The sequence below is a fragment of the Sebastes umbrosus genome, chromosome 19, assembly GCF_015220745.1.
Source record: "Sebastes umbrosus isolate fSebUmb1 chromosome 19, fSebUmb1.pri, whole genome shotgun sequence".
Lineage (NCBI taxonomy): Eukaryota > Metazoa > Chordata > Actinopteri > Perciformes > Sebastidae > Sebastes > Sebastes umbrosus.
The window spans coordinates 25,950,646-25,966,035 of NC_051287.1; the positions used below are offsets into that span (position 1 = coordinate 25,950,646).

The 15,390-nt window shown below is 41.1% G+C and overlaps 1 protein-coding gene and 1 long non-coding RNA gene across 7 annotated transcripts in view; one reads left to right on the forward strand and one right to left on the reverse strand.

The window, feature by feature from the left end:
* Nucleotides 1-15,390, reverse strand: part of zmp:0000000846 (tenascin) — a 39,083-nt gene that overhangs the window by 8,507 nt on the left and 15,186 nt on the right. For 2 of the 6 annotated variants that reach the window (XM_037752833.1, XM_037752832.1), the window contains exons 6-17: nt 14,319-14,472; nt 12,479-12,748; nt 10,477-10,662; nt 10,295-10,384; nt 9,850-10,113; nt 9,152-9,523; nt 7,580-8,005; nt 5,998-6,273; nt 4,368-4,640; nt 3,278-3,550; nt 2,912-3,184; nt 1,626-1,943 (exon numbers count right to left, since the gene is read on the reverse strand). In XM_037752833.1, the coding sequence (XP_037608761.1) occupies nt 1,626-1,943; nt 2,912-3,184; nt 3,278-3,550; nt 4,368-4,640; nt 5,998-6,273; nt 7,580-8,005; nt 9,152-9,523; nt 9,850-10,113; nt 10,295-10,384; nt 10,477-10,662; nt 12,479-12,748; nt 14,319-14,472 (3,175 nt within the window). The remainder of the gene's footprint in view (nt 1-1,625; nt 1,944-2,911; nt 3,185-3,277; nt 3,551-4,367; nt 4,641-5,997; nt 6,274-7,579; nt 8,006-9,151; nt 9,524-9,849; nt 10,114-10,294; nt 10,385-10,476; nt 10,663-12,478; nt 12,749-14,318; nt 14,473-15,390) is intronic. The other 4 variants (XM_037752834.1, XM_037752835.1, XM_037752836.1 and 1 more) reach the window with 4 other exon arrangements.
* On the forward strand, nt 9,918-10,690 carry LOC119478245. The gene is made up of 2 exons (XR_005204411.1): nt 9,918-10,058; nt 10,200-10,690. It is a non-coding gene; the product is annotated as an uncharacterized LOC119478245 (long non-coding RNA).

A 15,390-nucleotide genomic window follows, 5' to 3' on the forward strand; every position in this document is an offset into this window, starting at 1 on the left:
AAACCAGCATCAAAAAAGGTAGCAGCATGGTGAAAGGAACTTTAAAAAGACGCCGATCAGAAATCTCAAGGAAAACACATTTTAAAATATGAAAACAAACAAATATGTTTGTTCATATTTTGGAGATACAGAAGAAACAAGACGAGAGCTCCGCATCTCTTTCTCCCAGCGACGAAGCAAATACTTAAAAAAAAAGAAAAGTGAGATCATTCTGGAAAAGATTGTGTTACAAATTTGAGTTAGGGTTAGGTAACAGTACCGAGCCGAAGCCTCACCATCCAAACATGGCAGGAAACAAATTCAGCCCAGTCGGCATTGTACGTTTCTGCAAACCGTGGATACATTGAATGTCACGCAGACCGAGTGACGCAGTACATCGAGCGACCATTACATTATGGGGTATAATAAGGTTGTGTCTTGGTGAGATGCATTGCCCAATGATCTATCCTAACCTTAACTATAAGAGGTTAATGCCTAACCTAACCATCTTGTGAGAGTTTCGCAATTTGCGTGTTACCTTCTAGACACGCCCGTACAATAACGAGTATAACAAGAAATAAATTCCAGTAAAGGCGGGTGGGAGTGGTGGACGGACGGATGAAACAAACACAGGACTTTCACCCAGGACACTGACGCTGTTGGTGCCCCATGTGAAACCAAAAGTAAATGTTGACTTTACGGTGTTGCGCTTCTTACTTAACGTTACGTAAGAAAGTCCACTATGGGTGGTTGTTGTTTATTTGCATGTATTTATGTGGTTACGTTATGTTATTATTTTAACACGAGCCATGATCTTTTTTCTGACCTTAACTAAGTAGTTTTGTTGCCTAAACCTAATCAGTGGGATTGTGCATTTCTGCAAGTGTGATATGAAGCTGATATGAAAGGTATTTATGAAAGGTATCAAATAAACACAGGACTTTCACCCAGGAGATGGCTTTTACGTTATTTTTTAACACAAACCATGATCTTTTATCTAACCATAACTATGTAGTATTGTTGCCGAAACCAAAACTAATCATTTCACAACGTTAACCACGTGTCATTGTGCGTTTCTGCAAGTATGATACAAGCCTGATATGGTGTGGAACCATAAGTAAACGTTAACGAAAACGTAAACGACTTTATGCGTGTTACTTAATGTTGTTACACTTGTTACGCAACATTACGTGAAGAAAGCTGCTGAGGGCGGTTCTTATTTATTTACGGTAGCTGCGTTGTCACGGTTGTTACGTTTGTTTGCCTACACCTTACCAATCGTTTTACAACGTTAATCCACGAGGCATTGTGAGTTTCTGCAAGCGTGATACAAGGTTGATATGAAATGTATTTTTGATTCGTAAGCATCGACATTCAACGTTCCCGTGGTTTGCATAAACGCACAATAGCAACATTTTTTTGGGCAACTGGGATGCAAACTGTATCAAGCTAATTTTGTTAAATTATATCTTGTGTGATTATAAATTAGTATACAAAAAACATAAATGAAGAATGATGGCGTTTATAGACCAGCCAGGTTGAGATGGTGAAACTTCAGAATTGGATCATTAAGTTTAAGATCATCTCTGAACAGTTTACACTTGTTTAGTAAGAGGAGGGGCCTTGCAGAGCACTGTGAGCGGTACCTGTCACAGCCACTGTAGTCAGAGGCCGAGAGAGAAGCCCTGATTCTGACACCCCGGTCAGCCTGACCTCATAGCCTATGCCGGTGATGAGGCCCCAGATGTCCAGGTGACTTTGGTTTCCTGGCACAGTGAACTCCTGAGGCTCCAGCAGCCAGCCAGAGTCTGTCACCACTATGTGAAAACGGCTGAAGCCGCCACTAGAGGGGGCTAATTCCTCCTGCTGCGGCGGCTGCTGCTGCTGCTTCACCTCCCACGACACTCTGAAGCCGTACGGAGTTATGTTGGAAATGGTCAAGTTTTCCACTTTAGGCAAAGGAGCTGGAGAAGAGTGGGTTTGATTTTGTGGGAGGGGGAACAAGATTCCATTAGGAGGTTAATGTGTGCAATGGTTGCAAAAGCAGCTTATAAAATCTGTTCTTCCTGTGAGGTTTTAAAGTAGGCAAAAAGAAGTTCATGATGGGAACATCTGACCTGAATATCTCCTAAACTTAAAGGCCAAAACACATCAAGGGCACATTTTGTATGCATCATAAAGTTTGATATATTTCTGCTATAGACTGTAGAGAAAACAGTGGATGCAACCTCTCTTTCGTAACGCCACGTTTTGAAGCTTGGATTTACTGTCTGGAGCCATAAAACCAAAACAAGGCGTGAAAATAAACGAGGATTTCTTACAATAAGGCAAAGATGCTACTGAAGACAATTAGCAGACATGTATCCCTAGATGTGAGGACGAAAACCTCTTGTATAAAAAAGGATGTAGCAAATGGCGCTTGTGAAGTCAAGACAGACATCTAGTGGCCATTAGTGGTACTGCATCTTAACACAATTCTCACACACAGGGCCGTATCGCTAGTTTTACTCCAGTAAAAGACCTGTGCACTTCTTCCACCACTGTCTATGGTAGCTACCTGACACTGCAGGCAAAGTTCATGAGATAAAATAAAAGACTTTCTCTATCAGAACGGAAACGGTATGCTTATTTAACATCCATCTCTGACCTCTTTGGGGTTAATAAATCATGTGGTTTCATGCACCTATAATGCAACTAGATTGTGAAAACAGTATGACACGTGTCAAATTTTCTCCTAATGCATTTCAGGCTTTAGACCTGCAGATAACAAATATTGTTTAAAGTTGCATTAAGAGGGTTATTCTGGTATATTGAGCTGATAGCGGGAGACACACTTCCCCAAAAGGTACTTTAGTCCATTAAATGTTTTGATACAAAACCTCTTCATACAAACCATTTACAACTACAAGTGTATGAGTAAAATACGTAGTACCTGTGACGGCGTGGGCTAACACAGAAGGAGTGTGGCGCCCATGAGAGATACCGTATAGTTCAATATCATAGCCTGTGGCATCCATCAGATTAGAGATGGTAATGATACGAGCTTCACCAGGCAGTCTGAACTCCAGCGTATCAGACTGCTGCTCGGGGTCACTGACCCGGATAACGAAGCCATCAAAGTGGCCCGACACAGTGCTCCAGGACAAGCTGAGGTTATGTGGGCTCACAGATGACGCAGCTATGGGCCCCAACTGGGGGACATCCTCTGAACAGAGACAAAAACACGGCAGTGTTTTCAGTGATGCTGTGCTAGTAAATCACAATGTGGTTGGTACAAAAACAAAATGTAATGTGATACCTGTTGTAGCTACATCAAACAGGGGCTGTGTGTTCTGGCCACCAGTGCTGGCGTACAGCTTTATGTTGTAGCTCGTGCTCGCTTTGAGCCCGGCCATGACTGTGGAGCGCACGTCTCCTGGCAGAGCACGCCCCATCGCCTGCGAGGGCGAAGCAGACTCTCTGACTTCTACTATAAAGTTATCAAATGCCTTCTCTCCTGTCCGCCACGACAGAGAGAATCTGTCTGAGGTAATGTTAGAAACAACTAGCCTGGACAAATCAGGCTCTTCAGCTACAGGGGGAGAGAAAAATATAGAATAGTCATTTATTGACATTCAAAGTATCTGTCTCTGCATACAGGCCCAAATCAACTTTACAGTGCAGATAAGAATATCTAAATTAGGGCTGTCAATCGATTAAAATATCTAATTAACCACGTGATTGTCCATAGTTAGTCGCAATTAATTGCAAATTAATCGTACATTTTTTATCTCTTCAAAATGAACCTTAAAGGGAGATTTGTCAAGTATTTTATACTCTTATCAACACAAGAGTGGACAAATATGCTGCTTCATGCAAATATATGTATATAAATATATAAAATAATGACAGATATTGTCCAGAAACCCTCACAGGTACTGCATTTAGCATAAACAATATGCTCAAATCATAACATGGCAAACTGCAGCCCAACAGGCAACAACAGCTGTCAGTGTGTCAGTGTGCTGACTTGATTATGACTTGCCCCCAAACTGCATGTGATTATATAATATATATTTAAGTGGGAATGTCTGTAAAGGGAGACTCGTGGGTACCCATAGAACCCATTTACATTCACATATCTGGAGGTCAGAGGTCAAGGGACCCCTTTGAAGATTGACATGACAGTTTTGCCAAAAATTAAGAAAAGAAGTCTGCAGTGTTTTTCAGCCTCCTTCGTTTCAAATTGAGCCGCTACGACCTAAAAAGTTGCGTTAATACGTTAAAGAAATCAGAGGTGTTAAAAATAATTTTCATTAAAAGATGTTATCACGTTAACTTTGACAGCCCTAATTTAAACGCTAATAATATATGACCCTATTCTTTTTAATACACAAAATGTAAAATACCTGTTGATGCAACAATACTGACAGCACTTGTTCTGGATCCCTTGTATGTCCCATAGAAGTAGGCTACATAGTCAGTGCTGGGCCTGAGCCCTGTGACGTCATGGGACTTTACACTGTGGGATATGTTATATTCCTTTTGCTCCATCAGCCAATCAGAATCAATTATCTCCAGGATAAAACCATCAAATTCTCCTTCAGTGCTGTTCCAGAAGATTGAAAAGCTCTCTGACGTTAAGTTTGAGATATATAGATTGCCAACCGATGGCTGAATCACTAAAGAGAGAAATCAATATTAGATTTTCATTAAAAAAACATTTTGCAGAACAAATACTGATAGATTTAAAACATTACTTCTACAGCTGATTTATCCCATGTAAATGTGTATAGTGTCACTCACCGCCACCCAATTGCAATTCCTGATAGTCTGAATAGCTTAAAAGATGAAATACATGCATATATCTTTGCATAAAAATGAATTTAGCAGCTCCAATTTTAAACCAATTACACCTATAGCTTTAATTAAAACTATGATAATAACTAGATGGACAAACATGTAATGCCAAGGGGAAAATAGCTGAAGAATACTGGCCTGCAAGTGGTGATTTTAATGTGAAAATGTGGCAAAAGAAGAAATATAATAGCATAAAATAGAAGTCTCTTTCATGCATATGACGGGAGATGTGATCATGCAGTTAATCTGTTAACAAGAGAACAAGATAAATTCTGCATAAAGTTGCACCAGAGCAAAGCAGGACAGGACAGCTACAGAGAAAGTTAAACTTATAAGAACTTATTTTTACATGCAAAGAAAAGATGAAGAGATAAATTAGGCGTCATTCAGATGTAAAACAAGGTGGCGTTACTGTTAACCTCAGATTAGATTATTAGCTTTTTACCTTGATAACGACAAGAAGATTTAATCTTTTGCCACCTAGTAATTCAAAAGGAAATGAGGATATTTACTTTGACGTTCTGAATCTGAGTCGACAAACTAATCTCACACAATCTCACTCAAACAGAGCTCAACGTGAGCACATCCATGAGCGAATGATCCCTGGAGGTTAATCGATTATACACTGAATGAGTGTTGATGGGATGAAATGAGATGGTCACGCTGTCATGGCGTGAAAGTGGGTGAGAGTTATTGGTTTTGCTTTTGCAATCATTGCAGCACATCAGCGTCAAACCTTCACCACGATGCAGGGGATGGTAGAGGAGGGGGGGGGGCTTCATGCACTGTGGTAACTGGGATGGGGGGAGCAGTTGGGGGTAAGGGGTGAACATTTGAGGGGCGTTTGCTTTGCTCAGTGATGCGGAACGGGTCCCCATCACCCTGCCCTCTCTCAGCTAGACAGAAACAGTGGCTGGAGGGTAAAGAATGGTTCATGGCATGTTGGTTAAGATGAAGCAGTTCCCTGTGGGGTTAGGGTTGGGGGTTGGACAGTGATGACAAAACAGAAATGAGGTTATTATGTTGTTCTGGTTTCATGCAGCGAGGTGTGGACGCTCCACTGTGAGTTGGACAGCAGAGGTTCTAGTGTACACCGACTGAAACAGAGAGTTAAATATCAAAAGGGAAGAAAGAGAGTTAAAGGACAGAAGACGCTGCGACGCTGCGAGCTGCAGGTACCTGTGGTGACTTCAGTGTACACGGGTTGAAGGAAGGAGCCCTGATACATCCCAAACAGGCCAACCAGGTAGCTGGTGTTGGGGTTCAGCCCGGAGAGGCCCAGGCTGAAAGCGTCTGCGGACAGACTGAGGTTCTGGCTCTCTTCCAAATTGTCCAAGTTTGTTACCTCAATGACAAAGCTGTCAAATTCCCCCCCGGCGGGGCTCCAGGACGCAGTGAAGCCGTCCCATGTAATGTCAGAGGTGGTGAGGTTCACCACCGCGGGCTCCTGCTCCTCTGGTAGATAGACAGATCAGAGTGGGGTCAACTGAATGGCAAGATGGGATTGTAAAAATCACTCTCACATAACTTTTCAACTTTTCACAATATTCATCGCAATAAGTACGACAGAGTATCTGGGCCACGGTTAGGGAAAAACATAATGTCAGATTTCGGTATTAAAGTCTAAATAACTATTACGAAAACAAAGTCAAAAGATTCAGAGAAAAAAGTCATACTATTCAACAAAAAAAGTTATATTTCGAGAATTAATATTGTAACTTTTTTGTCATACATATTTGAATTTATTTCCAAAAGATTGACTTTAACCTCGAAATATTCTGATTTTAATCTTGAAATAATACAACTTTTTTTTCTCAAAATATTGACTTTAATCTTGAAATATTATTAGTTTTTCCTCAAAATATTGTGACTTTCATCTCAAAGTATTACAACTTTAATCTTGAAATATTAGGAGTATTTTCTTGAACTATTGTGACTTTAATCAAGAAATAATACAACTTTTTCTGTAAATATTAATCATGAAACATCTCACTTAAAGTGTCAGTAGTCAGTATATTTGTGGCATCATCGGGCAAAAATTCCATAATAACCTTTCAGCATATTGTAATTCAAGTGTTCTGAGAGAAAACTAGACTTCTGCTCCTCCTCATGGCTCTGTTTTCAGGCCTTAAAACATCTAGATGTGACGGGAGACTTTGACCAATCACAGGTCATTTCAGAGAGAGAGCGTTCCTATTGGCTGTGCTCCAGTCATGTGACTGGAACTTGGCGTTCCTTCACCAGATTTCACAATGGTGGCGGCGTCACAAACTTTCTCATTTTACAGCTAAACCGTAATATTGATTAATATTTGATCAGCGCTGCCTAGTTTGACCGTTTGGTCGGAGTTTGCGAGTGATTGACAGCCGGCTCTCCTAGACAGCAGCTGAACAGCAGACCTCAGATCAGCTCTTACTGCTTGTTTTCGTCCGGTCTGTGAAATCATGCAGATTCATTAGGAGCAGCGGAGGACACCGGAGGACACATGATTTGTTTCAGGTTACCTGCCTCATGTACTACTGTCACGATATAGCGACCGTTTTATAAAAATAACATTTTTTAATCATATTTGCTACAATCTCTACTTCAGCTTTAATTTTTGTGGTCCCAATACTCTGCCATAAATAAGACTCAGAGGTAAAGCAAAGGAAAATATGAATAACAATGAAACATCAACAGTCTGCAGCCGTCCTGAAATATGAATAAAACATGAAAGTAAATGGATGTGATGATGATGGGTTGACATATTTGTTCCATGTACCTGTAGTAGAAAGAACTTTGAGAGGTAAGGATGGCCTCCCTTCCAACAGCCCTTGTAATAAAATATCATATTGTGTCGAGGGGGACAAGCCCTCTATTTGAGCCTTCCTCACACTTCCTGGTAGTGTGGTCACATGAGCTGGAGTCGCCCCTGACGGAGCACTGAGCTCCACCAAAAAGCTATCGAACGCCTCGTCGGGCGCCGTCCAAGACAGGCTTACGCTGGTGGAGGTGACCTTGACTGTGAGGTCCCCCAACACGTCCAGACTGGAGCTTTCAGGCTCAGCCTCAGAGCTCATCACACCAGTATCAGGAGTGTTCAGAGGACGGAGGGGATCTGGGGTTTGAACTGCTTCAACATCCAGAGGAGCTGTTGGGGCATCGTTGATGCTCAGCATAAGAACATCTGGAGAGGTAGGCTTTGGTGCTACAGTGAATAAAAGCAGGTTAAAGAATGAATTTGTGACCGGCTCTGCAAATGACTGAAAAAGAGCCTGTGAAGAAGAAACTGAGTTAAAATAAGAACACAAGATACTGTAGAATTCAAATCAAATTATTCTTATTGTCTCACTGTCTCGCCTTTCATTATCCCAGTTTTTCCAGGACCGCGGTCTATTTCATCAAGCAACAGCTAAGGCATTAATGGCACTGGAGTCTGCACCATTAATCTTTGAAGCCTCTGAGTAGTCCACCAGAGTGGAAGTACACAGCTGTCTTCAAATAGATGATGAAGCCATGCACAGCCACTTTCATTGCTGCTGTCCTAAAGAAAGACTGTTCTGAGTCTCTTTGACATGCGAGTGACGTACGGTGTCATTTTCTCCGACTGCTGGAGAACCATTTAACTGTGTAAATGGGATTGAAGATGATGATGCGGATGGAATGAGCTTTCAGAGAGCACAATGGTTGCATTTAAAAGCTCAAATACAGGAAGAAATCAGGACAGCCAGTGTATTAAAACCCAGTGGTTCCCAAATCTCCCTTTAGGGTACATTTTAAACAGATAAAAAATGTGTGATTAATATTCGATTAATCGCGATTAACGGCTAACTCATGGACAATCATGCGATTTAATATTTTAATCAATTGACAGCCCTAAAAAATGACTAACTCATTTAATACACTGAATCACCTTATTGACATTCAAGATTTTATTTGAGGATTTGTAATTTTCGTTTTAAGGGTGATGATGTCAGCTCAGCTTTTCTTAAATACAAGTAGAAAAATAAGGTTGGGAACCACTGTTCTATATAATGTATTAATGTCTCAGAGAGGACATACAGTAGCTCCCACTAATTCACACTGTAGATTTCTTCTTGTATTTGAATTTGAAGCAACATTCTGCCACAGACCTGAAGCCTTGTAAGATCAGATGGGATGAGTTTATCTGTTTGTCATGCCAAAGGGAAATATCAATGAGTAAAATACCACCATGCAAATCCTATTGCTACTCTGATCTAAGCAACTATTTGTCCTCTATGAAACAGAGCATCATTTCTACTGAAGGGAGAAGCTGTCAAAAAACAAACAAGTGGACAAAGTGTCCCTAATAAACTAAAAGAGAAGCTTATACCTGTGACTGCAACAGCTTCGAGTAGCGCAGATCTCTGGCTACTGGTTAATCCATAAAGGATTATTTGATATTCTGTCGATGCATTCAGGCCCTGGATTCTAGAGCCAGTGGCATCGGCAGGAAGTTGGACCTCTCTCACATCCCATAATCGCCGAGTGTCTTTATATTCTACTGTCAAACTATCATAGACTCCGTGAGCCTTTAGTTTCCATGAGAGTTCAAATCCGTCAGGCGTGATGCCCGACGTTGTCAGTTTCCCGAGCTCATCCTCGGAGGGGTCTAAATACACGAAGCTAATGACGTTGTCCTCCGAGCCTGAAGGAGACGTTAGCTCGCGGTCGTCTGAGTCAGCTAAATAAAACGTGAAAGAGGCTACAAGAAAAACAAAAGGGCACAAATCAAGAAAGCATCATTTAGGTGGAAGTGCATCTCATTTTCTTGGTGTTCGTTGGCAGCAAAGTCATCAACTCTCTGGTGTGCATTCATTTAAAATATACCAACTGAATACTGGACTTACAATTTAGAATACAAACAATTATTGAACTCTTAACTTCAAAATCGAAACAACTGAACGGATAAAGTCATTGTCATCTGAAGACATTCTGAGGGACATAACAGCAAACCGTTTTCATCCTCCGCCTGAAGGCATGTGTTATTATTCCAAGATTTATATTGTAGTAAAATTGTTCCCTACCCACCTGTGGATGCAGATACGGTGACAGGCGTGCTCCTCTTGAGCCCCCTCTCTGCAGCCAGAGTGAGGGTGTAGCTCATTCCAGGAGTCAGGTTGGACACGACGTAGCTGGTGGCTGTGGCTGGGATCTCCACCTCCTCCTCCTGGCCGTCCCTGGAGACGTACATCAGCCTGTAGACGCCGACCTTGGCCCGTGGTTTCTGCCACTTCAAGGTGAGAGAGGTCTCTGTGGACTCGACTCCTTTGAAATCTCTGGGAGGATCAATATCTGACACAAGAGATATATTAAGTGTGTAAAATGGACTCACTTCTGCTGCAAGATAAACACAAATCATAAATCACTTCCCCCATTAGGTTCATCTCGTCACCCAATTAGTATCAACCAACATGTCCGTCTGTGTGTTAATGAAGGAGGACTGTTTGGACAGCTGCTCGGCAGCGTCTCTCACCAGTTGCGGCATTTGTAGTAGCAGGAAGGCTCTCTCTCTCATTCTTCACGGCTGTCACACCAATCCCATACTCTGTCCCCGGCTTCAGCCCTGCCACACAGAGTCATAAAGGGAAAAATGACCACGTGATATGACCAACACAAGCCGTGTGTGGTCCTACTTCATATATGTTCAATCCTTACCAGTGATAGTGGCTTTTGTGGTGTCTCCCGGTCCTCGTGGGAACAGTTCCTCACCATGAGTCGCTCCAGAGATGGGACTGTATTTCACCAGATAGTTGCCGACATCAGCCTGACTGTTGGTCCACTCCAGAGTGATGCTGTCGTCTGTCTGGGACACAGCCTGCAGGCCGGTGGGGGCGTCCAGCGCTAATAAAGATATAAACATTTATAATCATATCTGTTTCAAATCTTTTTATTGTGAATCCTCATTTTTCCAATATAGTAAATCATAGTATTCTAATGCTTCTTTTCCATATGAACATATAAACAAACATGATGTCAAAAGACACGGAAATAAATAAGTAAATACATTCATAATTTAAAAAGGAAAATAAATAAATACTGAATAATGAAATAATTAAAAGAAAAAAAAAGATGAAAAATAAAAATAATAGTATTACTTGTATAACTTCACCTACAAAATATTCTAGCCAAAATATCAAGAAAAATCACAAGACCTCTAACATTTATAATCATATCAGGAGAATTTTTCTGCTCACAAACTTTAGATTCATCAATTAATCTATTATATTGGCCATTATTGGAAATCTGACTCGACAAATGTATGCACATCCCAAATTAAATATAAATACTGTAAAATATATGCAACACTGTGTGGTTTCACTGTAGTTTTTCGTAGTGTTCTATAAACTTATTTTATATTTTTAGTCCCATGAAAAAGTCAAAAACCCATTGGTTCCTACTGAAGTGGTAAATCTGAAAATAATGGGTCACATATATATAGTTTTATTTATTTATTTATTTTTTTAAAAAAGCTCAGTAATTTACTAAAACAGCTGGTCACTGTATGTTTGTGAAGGTTCTCAGTCATCCAGGTCATGGTATCCGAGTAAGACTTGGACTTGGTTTAGATCACCGGTATCTACTGGTCACTGTAGTTTTTAATCAAACAAACAGGAAGTATTGGTGCATTCATTGTTTGGGGTGCCATGGATCATAAAAACTCACAGTTCGGATCGTATCACGGTTCTGAGTCACAGATCGGATCGGATCAGCAGGAAAAAAGGGAGCAAATAGAACTTTTAGAGATACAGATTGTTGATCGTCGATGAGTCATATCGGCCGATACAGATCGTTTTTGTTGTTGTTTTTAAATTTAAATGTTATTATTTCGCTTTGTTATAGTCATCTAAAGTGGTTATTTGCATAAAAACACCCAATTCAAATGATTAGGAAATAAATAATTGTATTTTTATTGATAAAAAAAATCTTGCCATTAGTAGTTGTAATGATATTATAAGCTGCTTAGAGCTAACGTTAGTGTCAGGAAGTTAAACAGGTCATAGTTCTCTCTCTATTATCTATTTTATATTGCTGTGAAAACATCTTCAAACAACTGGATCCATTCAAGTTTCTCACCAATAACTACATTTGAACTCATCATGATAACGTTAGAATTTACCTTCGCCCAATACTCCTTTTTACTGAATAGAGCCTGAACGCACCACGATGTAACTAAATGGAACCTCCGTATGTTAGCTACTCCGGTGCTGCTAACGTTAACTAGCTCTCCTCCAGCTGATTTCAACACAGATCTGTTGTTCACAGTGTAGCGTTATCAGGGATTGGCGACTAGAAAGCATTAATGCCGATCTTCTGATCGCATATTTCTACTGAATATCGTCGCAGTAAAACTTTATTTCACACTATGATGGTTAAACTGTGTAATTAATCTGCGGTTCAAATGCGTGCCGAACTGTGGAGAGGGGGGGTCCGTATGGATCACCGATTAACTAGGGTCCGTTACACCACTATTTGTTGGGGACTATTTTCAGAGGCGGATTAATCCACATTTGGTGCTCTAGAACATGTCACTCTGTGCACCAGTGTGGCTCATTGATGTGTTTTTAATGGAGCTCTATGGCAGAGAGGAAGAGGATATATCATACATACATGCAGCTTTAAAATAAATAAAAGTATAAATCTGCCATCACAAGCCTACCTGTAGTGAATGTGGTGACGGCAGGGTTGCTGGAGAGCGGTCCACTCCTGGAGATGAGCGACACCGTGTATTCAGTGTCTGGCTTCAGACCGTCGATGCTGTACTGCTTGTCCGGGGGGGAAATCTCCACTCTGATTTCATCCGAGGGGTCGGAGCTGGGCCCGTAAAACATGGTGAGTCTGTCCATAGGAGCCACCGGCTGAAACCAGCCGACCAGAGCAGAGGAGTCCGTCACGTCCTTTACCTCCACCTGCCGGGGGCCGTCAATCTCTGGGGTGAGGGAGGTGATCAGGTGAGACATTACAAATAGATGCGGATCAAATTACTCAGACTGAAGGGCTGACTCACTATTAAAATGACAAATAATAGTGAATATACAGTAGTTGACTGTCTTTACAAGAAGACACACATCTATCTTTAGAGTGCAGAAGAAATGACATTAAGATGATTCTGTATGAATGATTATCTGTTTGACTGCCTCTGGTGGTCTATTTAACAGTATGATTACTCAGCAGTTAGAGCCATGACTAATGACTATTTCTAATGTCATTTGCTTCACATTTATATTCCCCTGAGGGTGAAATGTAATTACTTTGTTGATCCGATGACTTTTTATGTAGCGCCATCTTCAGGTCAAAAGCATTCCTATTTAGTCCAATACTTTAGTTTACAATAAAATACCTTCAGAAATAATGACATTCCCATCAGCATCAGATGTATTTAGTGCTTTTTAGCAAATATCAGTACGCTAACATGCTAAGCTAAGATGGCGAATATTATTATATTAGGTTACCTGTTTCATGTACTACTATCACAATATAGCGACCGTTTTATAAAAAATACTTTTTAAAAATCATATTTGCTCCAATCTCGCCTACTGATGCTTTAAGCAGAGAGGTGTCTACAAAGTTGTTCTCAAATATATTAAAGATTGAATCCGTCTCTGTAGGAGTGATTTAGCTTCTAGTAGTGAAATTCACAAAAGTATGGGTCTACATTGGAGTGAGACCAAACAATAGCACTCCTGCCATGTTTTCTTTAGCCTTTATACATAAAACAGCCCTCATAAGACTCACCTTGGCTCTCATAAGACAGAGCAATACCTTGGATCAACATGGGAAAAGGCTATCATGAACTGTAATGTGATTTCCTTTCTCTCTGACGTGATGTTTACTACCTGACAAACCTCCTGTGTTTACATGTGGAGGACACATCTTTTCTCCATGTCCGGGGGGTAAAAAGGGTACGAAAGGTTTAACTTCACTTCCATTATTCATTTCTGGGAGCTGCGTCTAGTGTCAGCCTACACAAATAAATGACATCAGAAAAGAGAACGTGCGATGCCCAGAGAGTCCATCCACACCGACCTGTAAACTAAATGTCTTTTCCATGCACAGTGAAAGCTGTTTGGCCTGGCATGCCATATCGATTGCATGAGAAACTGGAGTCATTTCACAACGTAACGTATGGAGTAATACGGCAATAAAAGCTTCAGCAAGCAGAGGACGAGAGCTGAGAGCCAGATTTAGTGAAACATGGTCATGGTACACTGAGATTCAATGTGTTTGAGTTATTAGCTAAATACTGTTAGATGGAACTATAGGGAGCCAGCGGGGATTTCCTGTTATTACTCTTCTTTTCATTACGGAATTTCACTCTTTGACATTAATGTGTTTTTTTTAAAGTTTTTTTTGCATCCTACCAAACTGCTAATGGCTGCCAGACAGAGCAGGGAAATGACATTACCGTAGCATCTGAACTTCTCTTAGGTGTATCGTTTTAAACATCTATGATCTCACCAGGTCACTGAGGAAATGTTTGTTTACAGGCTGAGACTCACTGGTGGTGACTGTCTTGGATGTTTGGGGTCCTCTGGTCTTGTTCTTGATGATGTTAACAGAGACTTCATACTCCTGTCCTGGTCCAAGGCCTGCCTGGACAAACTGATTCTGAGAAGGTGGAAGGGTGCTCACAACTTTTCCATTTTCTTCTTTCTGCAAGGACACATAAACTGATGTAAAATATCCTGCTGGGAACGTGCACAAGAGATCAGATTAATGTGAGAAAATCAGGTTAACACCCACTGACTGCAGTAGCCTTAATTCAGCTACAAAGTCAAGTTTACATCCAGCTGGTCAGTATTTAAATTTCTGGCATATTTTCCTTCAGACAGAGCCAGGCTAGCTGTTTCCACCCGTTTCCAGTCTGTATGCTAAGCTAAGCTAACTGGCTGCTTCTTCATATTTAGAGTACAGACATCAGAATGGCATCGTGAATTGAACTTTTCGCGCGGCCGGGATTACATACAAAGTCAATGCAAAGAGGCAAATAGACGTGAATTCTCACCGGGCAACACAAATGGCACAAACTACACAACGCGAACACGCAAAATCTGCGTCATTCGCGGGTGTTGAAATATTTCAACTCAAGTGAGAAATTTGCATAACGCTGTGTGGTGAACGCCTCTCAGCGTTGAGATTGACGTCCTGTGGTCACTGACGTCCTGACGTTGTTGAATCGGAAATGGAGGAAATAAATCTTGTAAGAGTCTGTGGTCACCCAGAGCTACGATAGAACATCACATCTGTACAGAGACCGGACTAAACGCTGTGTAGAAACCACAGACTGTCTACGGTAGAAACAACAACGTTGCTGTCATATTTATGCCTAGATGACTTTTTGTTGAGTGTTGATGGAGCAGCTGCATAGCCTGGCACTGATCCATCCAGACTCCATTCAGAAAACAAGCATTTTAAAGGTTGTTTGCTTGCCGTCTTTGGAGACAAGCACCTCCTCCTCTCCAGTGCGTCTAGCACGAATGAACACAAATGATATCGGCGGTCCAACTCGTGAAAATTGGCTTCGCTCTTGGTCTGAACACAGCAGTAGACTTTAAGAGGCCACACTATCAG